Consider the following 12,507-nt stretch of genomic DNA (forward strand, 5'->3'; position numbering starts at 1 on the left):
TCTCAGCCCTATTTCAGTTTACAATGAATTCAGGCTATTTCGTTTGGCAGGAAAAATTCTACAAACAGATAGAGGGGACAGCCATGGGTTCACCACTTTCCCCACCCTTGGCCAACTTCTTTATGGAGACTTTTGAAGAGAAAGCCTTAAGCTCAGCCCCACAAAAACCTACCATATGGCTTCGCTATGTTGATGATGTGTTCGCTATTTGGCCACATGGCCTGGATTCACTCCTCTCTTTCCTAACAAACTTAAACAACCAACACCCTAGAATCAAGTTCACCCTGAAAAAAGAGAAAAACAATAACCTCCCCATCTTAGACACACTAGTCACATGCCAACCTGATGGAACCTTGGTTTTCTCAGTTTATAGAAAACCCACCCATACAGGCAGATACATTCACCAACAATCCCATCACCCCCCCCCCCCCCCACAACAATATGTAGTTATTAAGACACTATTCAACAGGGCAAAAATAATCTGTTCAAATGATCAAGCCCTAACCACTGAACTAAATCACATCTGTGACACTTTCTCAGCCAATGGCTACCCCCCCCAAAAAAAAAGAATCCAAAAAATACTTAAACCAGTTATCCACAACCCACCTTCCCCCCCCACCCCCTTTCACAAAAAAGATTACTCTAAATCCATCACCATTCCCTACATCCGAGGCATCTCGGAAAAAAATCAACAAAATCTTAAAAAAACATGACTTGACCACTTGTTACAGACCATATAGAAAATTGGCATCCCTAATCCACTCCACTAAAGACCAACCACTTCCCCTAGACCTACCTGGTGTATACCAGGTCTTTTGCAGCTGTAAATTGTCCTACTTTGGCCAAACAGGCAGGACAGCAAATATCAGAATCTCAGAACACAAGGATTACATCAGATTTCACCAGTACAGCCACTCTGGGCTTGCAGACCACGCTCTGGATACTCGCCACAGAATAAGATGGAAGAAAGCCAGAGTAATACACCGCAGCAAGTTCAAATATGAAAAACTATTCATGGAATCAGCCTCAGCCCTTAGGAACATGCCAAACCTCAACAAATTTGGATGCATGAGACTGCCCCAAATTTGGGAAACATTTATCAGAAGAACTTCAGCCCAAAGGCCAAGAACTACCAATATAGTCCGCTAGGCAGCACCATCAGGACTTTAGGAAAACGGTAGCTTCCTAGCTTCGGTTCTCATTTGCTGTTACGTAGTACTTGCGTGCATTTGTCTTTGTATTAAGTTCCCAAGAAGATGGCAACGTGACATTTGCCGAAATATCGGAAAGTATATATTAAAGTTTATTTAATTTATATTTCTAGTGTACACTGTCCATTCCTTAATAATTAGTTATCATATAATAAATTTAGTTTAATCCTTTTTCCAAGTATCAGCAAACAAAGTTTGCACCTGAAAGTATCTTCAGGACTGGGGAAAGGTGGTACAACACCTAAAACCTAAAAAGGTGGCACACCGTTGGGCAACTCCTATAGGTAGAGATAACCTTGCTAATGCTTCTGCCTGGTATCTCCACTTGGGCCTGGCTCATGCTGAAGAAACCTCAATAAAGGTCAAAACTAGTCTGGGTAGTGGCCCTTCCCTTAATGCATAACATTAGGCATATCTGCAAGATGTGTTTTGCATTATGGGAGATACTGAGATAGGAGTGATGTTAGCTTGCTCCACCTTTGCAACGAGTTGCCCAGTGTTGTACCACCTTACCCCCAATCCTGAAGATACTTTCAGGCACAAACTTTGTTTGCTCACACTTGGATAAAGGATTAAACTAAATTTATTATAGTCTAACCAAATGAAAAATAAACTTTCAAAAAAGAAATTTATGTTTGGTATTTTGGATGGTTTAAACAGAAGAGGTAGACCATACAAAGAATGGATAGACACTATAAAAGACTGGTTTGGAATGGGTGTACAAAAACTGTGACACTGTGCACTGGACAAAGAAAGGTGGAAGAAGATAGTGAAACACGCATCAGTCAGTCATCAACGGACAGTGAGCCCATGATTCGTAATGATGAAATCAAAATAGTAGAATTACTAAGTGAACACTTTGCAATTGTTCACTTAACTTAGTAATTCACAGAACCTTAGTGAATACAGCTATGGGATTAGATGGTATACCAGCTTAAGTGTTATGTGAAGGTGCTAGGGAATTGTCAGTGCCCTAGACCACATTTTTTAATCTAAGTTTCAGCTCTGGCTTAGTTCCAGAGCTGATGGAAAGAAGGGAAAATAGTTCTGTTGCATAAAGGAGGCTCTAATTACTGACTGTTCAGCATATCAGGGGTTGTTGTCAGGGTACTGGAGAAGTTGGAGCAAAATACAGGAATGGATAGATGGAAATGTGATACTGTATGGGGTGGGACAACATTGTTTTATGAAGGGTAGGTCGTGCCTCAGTAACTTGCTCATGTTTTATAATACAGTGACAGCTGAATTGGATACAGGTGATGGGTTTACAGTGATACTTCTGGACTTTGCAAAAGCCATTGAAAAGATACCACTTAGAATTCTCAACACTAAAACTGCAGCACATGGGGATAGATATAGGGTTGGTGAGGTGCATAAGAGGGTGTTTGATGGAAAGATATCAGAGAGTAGTTATTCAGGAGTATAGGCCAGAAGAAAGCCTGTCACTAGTGGCAAGCCACAAGGCTCTGTTCTTGGGCCACTACTGTTTAATTTGTACATTAAAGATATAGGAAAGAATCTGAGAGGAACTGTTCAGTTGTTTGCTGATGACACAATCTTGGGTAGGTTAATACAGATGATGTTAAAATTTTGCAGGATGATTTGGATAGAACTGGCAGTCTGGGAGAATGGGTGTCAGTTCAATGTGGCAAAGTGTAAGGTTATGCATTTTGAGGTGAAAAGATTACCAGCTGTATACTGCATTGATGGAACTGTACTCCAGGAAATTGACGAAGCCAGAGATTTAGGAGTATTGGTGAATAGGGAGTTGAAGTTTAGAGGGCACATAGCAAAAGTGGCTAAAGCAGCTCATCGGATTGCTTGATTACTGAAGAATACTTTGATGAGCAGACAAGTAGGTTATTATTTCTCTTAATCGACACTTGATAAGACATAATCTTGTCTACTGTGCATAGATCTAGTCACCAGGGTTTCTTGACAGTGAGGAAGAGAGGATCAAGAGGCAAGTGACCAAGACAGAAGAAGGCCTACAGAATGAATCTTACAAGAAACAGGTTGAAGATTTGTGGGTTACAGAAACTGGTTGACAAGTAGAAATCAGGTAATATGATTGAGACATACAAATTACTGAAGATTTTTACAAGATTAATTCAGAGGAAATTTTTTCAGAACAGGTCTGGTGGTAGGGAAACTAGGGGCCATCCTCGAAACTGAGTAAGAGTGTGTAGTTAGCAATGGTGTTAGAACTAAGTTTTTTTCTTGGAGAGTGGTGAATGAGTGGAATAGGTTTCCAGAACCTGTTATCGGTGCCATGACTGTGATGAGTTCAAAGCAAAGTATGATAGACTGCGCAAACATTGGATAGTGCTTGACACGATGTTTAGGGCCTACCTTGATGAGTCTAAGAACTCCATGGAGTAGCCCATAATAACCACCATAATAATATTCATTCTCATTTAGATTATGAAGATCGGTATTTCTACTTTTGTTTTTTATTTTATTAATTATTAATAATATATCAGAAAAAAATCAGTGCTCCAAGGCTTATGTTTGAATGCATCTAGAAAAAAATTTCTCTAGAACAATTATTTGAGTTCTTATTTTTTTTTATTTTTGGAGGGGGGGGGGGAATTATATGTGCCCTCTGTTTCCGATGGTATTGCAATTGATGGAACCTTGAGGATGCAGCTGGTCAGTAGTAACAATATAACTTATAACAATAACTACATATCTACAATAATTGTAACTAGTGAATATAAACCAGTTGAGTACCTTTGTTTTCTCAATCGTTCTCTATGGTGCAGAATTCTGGACACTTGGTAAGAGAGACAAAGAGACACTAGACAGCTTTGAAATGTGGTGCTTGAGAAGGATATTGAATGTGTCATGGATGGATAAAAGAACTAATATCAGAAGTACTTCAGTATTTTGGTCATATATCACGACGAGATGGTGATAACATCAAGAAGGAAGTAATGTAAGGAAAAGTAGGAGGAAAATGCAGGAAAGGAAGACCAAGAGCAAGATGAATAGATCAAATCCAAAGGATCTCAAGACTTTTCTTGGAAGAAGCAACTGTCAAGAGATTGAAGTAGATGTAGAAACATTGTTGCCAATGTCACGCGTCCTCAGGCATGAGGAGATCGATGAAGAAGTAGTAGTAGTGCAGTTGGAAGAGCACAATGCAATGAGACACTGTGCTCTTCGATTGAAAAAGACATGAGTTCATTTCTCATCATGATGAGAGGAATCTTTATATACTTTTTCAATTGAATGCGAGTTAGCCAATTTTATATGTAGGTAGCAAGGTTTCTCTCCTGGACTCTCAAGATTTTTAATCAAGAAATGGATTGTGGTTGTGTGGAATAGTTTCCTCTGGCAGTGCATCCTTAGAGGTTTTCCAATAATAATTAATATAAAAGTGCTAAACATTATTTAACATTAATTGCAAACATTTTGTTGATTTTTATACAAGTTGAGTCAGGAGGAATGGGCATAATTTTGGTAGCTTACTGTACAAGTCTTTTTTGAGTAATAAACTTATATGAACACAGGTCTGATACTGAATTGTTTAGTGTTATGGCTGTTCAATTATTTATTTTTTATAAAATTAGTCTGTGGAGTTTTGCTGGTAAAAATTAGAATCAACAAACGTATACGTAGTATGAGTTTATTCAAGAATATACAGCTAATAGGTTTGCTTTCCAAAATAAATACACTTGTCCTAAGTTGCCAGTGTATTTGTTTGCGCACGCACACGTGTGTGGCTCACAAAGCTTGCATTAGTTCATTACGAGTCTCCTTTACATAAGTTGCAACATTCAAAGTGTGAGTATTGTATGCTGCATCATCATTTCTGTTCATTTCAACTGCTTTCAGACACACAGACACAAATAGTCTAGGTCTGGAGTCCTGAGTAGCTGGTTTTGTTGATTATCATGATTGATTCATTTGCTAGGAACATAGTTATTGAGATGCATTTTCATTGCATAAGAAAAAAAAAAGTGGAGTAGCTCCATCATATATGTGCATATGATGCAGTGTAGTCAGAGGTGCATTGTCACCTAATAGGACCAGAAATTATAGTATATGCCATCTATAAGATGACCTTCAAAAATAACTGGACCAATGAACCGGTTGTAGAGGATACTACACTACATGTTGATAATAAAGTGATGTTAAAATTTATTTTCCATAGTGATATGAGAATTCATGAATGTGGAACATGATTGTTGTTTAACACTATTGCAGGTAAATTAAACTTTATATCAGAACAGTGTGTTAATGCAGATGGTGAATGACATTAAGCCAATTATAAAAGCAACTGGGTATGTTGCCCAGTTTTGAGTTTGCTGAACTCACTATATGTTATATGGATAGAATCCTCTCTCTCTTCATGTAACTAGAAGGAAGTTAAACAAGAAAGCATTATTGCAGCAGTACATTTGAGTCTTAAGGATTCAGCTTTCACTATCAGATCCATGTTCATATTTACTCAAAAGGCCTGTACTGCATCTTCTCAGGTTATCCACATCTTCCTGTACAGCTTAATAAATTCACTTAATACAGTACAATTTAAGAATTTTTTTAAAAAAAAATTCAGTACCTTTCTCAAAGAAATTTACAAACTATGTTAAAATGTGAAAATGTCTATTTTCCAAGCCACTAACACCAAAACATGTAGCTTCGTGTCTGATGACCATGTATAAGTTTAAGTATATGTCTGAGCAGAGAATCAAATAAGTTGTCTAATCATTTATTCAGTCTGAGTAATCAGTAAATTGTTTATTCAGTTGTAGAATGATAATTATTTAATATGCTTCAGTGTAATAAATCAAACTCTTGTTTTTGCAGTCGATATGGAACACCAGAGGATCTCAAGAATTTAATTGATACAGCTCATTCCCATGGTATTTATATGCTGCTTGATATTGTTCATAGTCATGCTTCCAAGAATGTTTTAGATGGGCTTAATCAATTTGATGGTACAAACTCGTGCTATTTTCACGATGGACCTCGTGGGGAACATGCCTTATGGGGAAGTAGGCTGTTTGACTACACTCAGTAAGTTCTGCTCTGATTTTTTAATTATGGATGATTTTTAAATGACTGTTAGTTGGCTTATATGTATGTGCTATAAAATAAACAAAAAGAATAATTAAAAGAACACATGATTATTAATAATTTAAAAAGCATGAATTTTGTTGCAGATTGTATGCTGTTCATTTTATTCATGACATTGTACATTCTGTTTCCTAGCTCTTTCCTTTTGAAGGAAAACAAAATTTTTGATGAAACAAAATCAGTAAGGAAGAAACTTATTTAACTCCATCTGCTAGAAACATGGTTGTTCTGCAAAAGACCAACAATCTGCCATAGTTGACATAAATTAGAGAGGTAGGAGAATAACTAAAGAGGCCACTTCACTTCTTATTTCCCCTTATCTTGGATTATTCATAATCATGATACGTGTCTCCATATTGTTGCTTTTACTTATTTGACTACTGGGCTTTCATTGCCTTGCTCAATAAACCAGGAAGATCAGACACATTATATAATACCAGGAAGTTTGTTCATGTTATTATGTGAGGTGAGATGTTCATAACTGTTCAGATTTTATACAAAACATATGTGTTTAAAATAAATTATAAACATAATGTATGCACATAAACAGAATTTATGTGCAAACATTTTTTTTCTCTCTTGTTAAAGACTTAGGTAATATCATTACATTTATTAGAAAACCAGATATTCCAAATTGATCTTTTCATGTGAAGAAACAGAATTGATACTTAATGGTTTAGAAAGACTTCCTAGTTGTTGGCTATTATTCATATTATTTTAATGGTATTGATTCACAACACTTCACAAAAAAAGAGTGTGTGTGTGTGGGTAGTGACCCCACCCATAATGTATTGCAGTATACATCTCTTAGTGAGATGTGCTTTACATTATGGAAAATACTAAGAATAGTGATCAGAGCTTTACCCACCTTTACAATGAGTTGCCCTGGTGTTGCACCACCTTTAGACTTGAACTACGTTCAGGCGCAAACTTAACTGTTTGCTTACTTAGGATTAGGAGTAAAATAACCAAGTTTATAAAATTACTTGATAACCCTAATATAGCTTCACAACCATATGCCTGGGGAAGGAGTGTCCTAGGTTCGATTCCCGTCGGTGACGTGAGGAGCTGAAGGATCTTCCTCAGCCATAGCCAAGTTACCCAGTCTTGGGCGTGGACAGCAGGGTTTTTTCCCCAGTTTATTCTGGGGTTTTTCATCCTGCAAAGCAGGCAAACTGGCCTTGAGAACTCAACACTACAGCCATAGGATACACCGGGGCATAAGGCTGACCACCTTATCCTATAAACGGAGTGAGGTCTGATGATCAATGGACCCTCGACACTGCAAGGTAAAAGAGGGTATAAGGAAGATGAGATGAGATATATCAACAGCATATAACTGAAGATGTTGATATTTCACTCGACTTCAAACCATCATCCTCTGATCTCAAAAACTACTTGTTACATGAATGTGTACAACCCACTGACAATTAAATAATTGGGTAAACAAAATTTGTAATAGACAAAAGAACAAAGATAATTCTGCTGTTGAACTGAGTATGAGGGTGTTCTGAAAAGTTCTCGGTCTCGACCATACATGGAAACACTATTGGTAAGATTTTTTTTTTTCTAAGTTGGTACATCTGTCATAAGCATCCATGTGAAATTGCAAGTCATTCTATCAAGTAGCTTGTTTTATACAGAAGCAAAAGTGTTGTCTGTATCCCTTGAAATGGATAATAGAAATTGAGTATCATGAGGTTATAAATTTCTTTGTAAAAGAAGATTTAACGCCAAAAGAAATTCATTTAAAGTTCATAAAAGTTTATGGGCACTCTTCTCCTTCATTTTCAACAATTAAGAAATGGGCTGCCAAGTTTAAATGTGGCCGTACCAGTCCTGAAGATGATCCTCGTGAAGGAAATCCAAAAAGTGTAACAACACCAGAAATCATTGATCAAATGCATGATATGGTATTGGGTGACCGGCGAGTCAAATTGCGTGAAATTGCTGAGACTAGGCATTTCAAAAGAATGTGTAGGATATATTTTGCATGACGAATTGCATATGAAAAAGCATTGCACAAGATGGGTGCCATGCTTGCTCACAGCAAATTAAAAAACGCATTCACATGAAAATCTCTGAACACTGCTTGGAGCATTTTAACAAGAATAAAACTGATTTTGTGCATCAATTTATTACTATGGATGAGACTTGGATTCACCATTACACACTGGAATCCAAACAACAGTCAAAACAGTGGACAGAAGCCAGTTGATCGGTGCCAAAGAAGACAAAGTCAGTTCCATCAGCAGGAAAAGGTCATGGCATTGGGGTTTTGGGATGCTAAAGGCATTTTTTTTTATTAATTATCTTGAAAAGGGTAAAACAATAAACGGGGAATATCATTCTGATCGTTTAACCAGACTAGACAGAAAAATTCATGAAAAAAGACTCAATTTACAGAAGAAATAAATCATCTTTCATCAGGACACTGCACCTGCCCACAAAAGTGTTTTGGCAGTGGGAAAATTAAGGAATCTGCACTATGAATTGTTGGAACATCCACCCTGTTTCCCAGATTTGGCTCGTTCTGACTTCTATCTCTTCCCAAAACTAAACTCTTTCTCACTGGTCAGCATTTTTCTTCAAATCAAGAAGTGATTGTAGCTGTAGAGGGGTAGTTTGCAGATCTCACTGAGAACCACTGCAGGGACTGGATATGTCACTGAAGCATTGCTGGAATAAATGTATTAGTTTTCAGGGAGGTTTATGTTGACAAATAAAAATAATTTTGAAATTATAAATTCGTTTTTAAATTGTTAGGCTGAGAACATTTCAGACCACTCTCATCTTATATTCTTAAATTGGGTTATTATGGCCTGTTTCCACAAATTTGGCTCTGATAAGGAAAGCATTGCCTCACCAGACGTCATCTTTTGGTGAAATACCATTACTAACATGACCAGAGTAGGATCTCCAGTTTCTTTGTCCTCCCTCCCTTTTTTTTATCTTCCCACATGGAGCAAGGATTATGGCCTTGCTTTGCATGCTCAGCGCAGTGACTGTTATTATTTGAAGAGCAAGTTTCTGCTCCATTTGAGGGTACAGTAGTAACCAGCTTTCTGCAAGCTGGTCACTAGCTAGTGCAGTACCAAGCCCAATGGTAACTTAGCTGTTGGGGTTTTCAAATCCGCTGGTGAATAATCCAGCAGCTGCTGCTTACTCTTTTAGGCTTGGAAGGAGCCAGAGTTAGCAGGGGGGGGGGACACTGTTCAAGGCTACACTTGGACTTGTTATATACTTATGTCCCTTAAGTCCCTCTACTACTGCAATCTACTTTAGCTAAATTCTTCCCTTTCTGTGGCCGCTCCTTTTATTGGATGCGTGTGCAAATCTCAGCATACATTTGAGCCAAACTTCTTTGGATGCAAATCTGGAATTAACTCCTTTTTAAAATTAAGAAAAATTTGTTTATTACAGCTGTGCCATCTTATTTCCTATACAAGAGAAGTCTCCTTGTCAGAGAGTTAACAACCAGACTAACCTATGACTCTGGAATTTAGCTATTAATATACCCAACTTCAAATTCTTAATGAACTTGTTCTAAATATAGTCGTGGCTAATCCCCTACATTTGAATTCGTACAGGTCCCAATCTTAATGAGCACTGATTTCAGAGATCAGGCAATATTATAAGGGAAAGAAAACAGGAATGTTTATTCATTCTATAGTACATTACACAATTATCAAAATTACACTTAACTATGCTGAGATACACTTGCTTGTAACGCTATTTAACCAGTTGTAATAGATTTCACGTATGATATGAACACAGATGGATAAAAAAATAACTATTTATTAACTTAGAAGCTAATATTTCACTGGTATTATATCCAGCATCTTCAGCCTATCCAAGCTATTTAACCAGACAAAATCTAACCACAATCAATAGCTCACATTAAAAAGACAGTATCAATTTAAGATGTTGAGAGTTTATTTTTCACTTGGTTAGACTATAATAAGTTTAGTTTAATCCTTTATCCAAGTGTGAGCAAACAAAGTTTGCACCTGAAAGTGTCTTCAGGACTGGGGTAAGTTAGTACAACACCGGGCAACTCGTTGCAAAGGTGGAGAAAGTTCTCATCACTCCTATCTCAGTATCTCCCATAATGCAAAGCAAATCTCCTTGCATATATGTGTAATGCTATGCATTTATGGAAGGGCCACTACCCATACCGGTTTCGACCTTTATTGAGGTCTTGTCAGTGGGAGCCAGGCCCAGTAGTGGAGACACCAAGGCAGAAGCGATGAGAGGTCATCCCAACCTATGGGAGTTACCAAAGAGTGTACAACCTTATTATGAGAGATACTGAGATAGGAGTGATGAGAGCTTTCTCCACCGTTGCAATGAGTTTCCCGGTGTTGTACTACCTTACCCCAGTCCTGAAGATACTTTCAGGTGCAAACTTTGTTTGCTCACACTTGGATAAAGGATTAAACTCAACTTATTATAGTCTAACCAAGTGAAAAATAAACTCTCAACATCTTTCTCTGAATCCGGAGTAATTTAATAACAAGGTTGTACACTCTTTGGCAACTCCCATAGGTTGGGATGACCTCTCATTGCTTCTGCCTTGGTGTCTCCACTACTGGGGCTGGCTCCCACTGATGAGACCTCAATAAAGGTCGAAACCGGTATGGGTAGTGGCATAGTATGCATAGCATTACACATATCTGCAAGGAGATGTGCTTTGCATCATGGGAGATACTGAGATAGGAGTGATGAGAGCTTTCTCCACCTTTGCAACGAGTTGCCTGGTGTTGTACCACCTTACCTCAGTCCTGAAGATACTTTCAGGCGCAAACTTTGTTTGCTGACACTTAGATAACGGATTAAACTAAACTTATTATTATCAATTTAAGATGTCCTACTATATATTACAAGAGATGATTACATTCATTCATTCTAATTGTTGTAATTCTAGAAGTGTTAGTACTAGAGTTTGATATTGAATGGTTGAGGCATGTCATTGTCTAATACCCTTAGAATGAATGAATGTAATAATCTCTTGTAATATATAGTAGGACACTCTAGTACTAACACTCTAGTGTTAGTACTAGAGTCCTACTACCAGTTAATAAGTCCTATCACATAATATACCAGCACTTTTCTACACTCTAGCTTTGTTCAGAACACAATGGAACTAGAAAGGTTTTACGTTACCAACCATTTAGATCATGCCTGCTCCTCCTCTCGATCAATTTGCTGAATTCACGTGGCTAGTCTTTTCATTCTCAGGTCCATTGTCTTCGAATATGACCAACCTGTAACTTCGTTCACGAATCACCTTCTTGCCGATGTGGGCAAAACTGCTCTGCCTGGATAGGTCCTCGTGGTTTGGCATGAAACTTCAGTCCTCACTGACAGTCTAGTAACACCGTTGTTATGCCTAGACTGGAACCCTGCTTCGTCGCATAGAGCTGCCGCTGACCATTGTTCTTTCCGACCGCTCGAATGACTTCCACCGGTGCCCGATAGCCAATAGGAGAAGAAGCAAAAAAAAGCCCGGAGTTCGTGCCGTCCAACTTCTTATATCCTCGCGTGCTGCTCTCCCTACTACGTCACCGATTCCTCACGGCACCTAAGCCTTTTGCACTTGGTACTATCTTCTCCTCATTACGTTTTCGCCTTGGACATCTCGCATGCACCTCAGACCTCACACACGCTACTGGCTCGGGTTATGTCTTTAAGCCGATTATTTCACTGTGAACTTTGATCTAACCTTTCCCCATTCCATTACAATTCACACAAAATTTCAATTTTTGTCTTTTATTCACAGGACAATTAACAATAAAAAAAGTAGAAGAATTTACAAAACAAAGGACTAATACGTTATTTACAGTTTCATTTATACCCATGTACAAGTACTTTGGGAAATTTTGGTATCCTAGTTAAATCCCGAATGAAATGTTTTATGACAAATTAAACCTTTCATTTAAGATTTACCAGACTGGAGTCTGGCCACTCTCTTTGCAGGAGTTGTGCACAAGGCATCAGCTGCATGCCTTTGCGTTTCCTGAATCAACTCCTCCCTGAAAGATGGTTATACAAATACGGGCATTTTAATTGTGAATGTAAAAATTTGTCCATAAAAATAATGAAATGTGAAAATATATAAAATATTGAACAACAATAATTGTAAAAAATAATAAAAATGGATCCCAAAAAACCTCCCCTTCAAAATAACACCAAAATTTCTTTCATTAAA

The 12,507-nt window shown here is 37.8% G+C and overlaps 1 protein-coding gene across 2 annotated transcripts in view; it reads left to right on the forward strand.

Moving 5' to 3' along the window:
* AGBE (1,4-alpha-glucan-branching enzyme) overlaps positions 1-12,507 on the forward strand; it is a 380,299-nt gene that overhangs the window by 154,615 nt on the left and 213,177 nt on the right. For both annotated transcript variants that reach the window (XM_090411694.1, XM_090411693.1), the window contains exon 7: positions 6,027-6,236. In XM_090411694.1, the coding sequence (XP_090267820.1) occupies positions 6,027-6,236 (210 nt within the window). The remainder of the gene's footprint in view (positions 1-6,026; positions 6,237-12,507) is intronic.

Source organism: Typopeltis vanoorti, chromosome 21 (assembly GCF_054136105.1).
Source record: "Typopeltis vanoorti isolate ZY-2024b chromosome 21, IOZ_Tvanoo_1.0, whole genome shotgun sequence".
Lineage (NCBI taxonomy): Eukaryota > Metazoa > Arthropoda > Arachnida > Uropygi > Thelyphonidae > Typopeltis > Typopeltis vanoorti.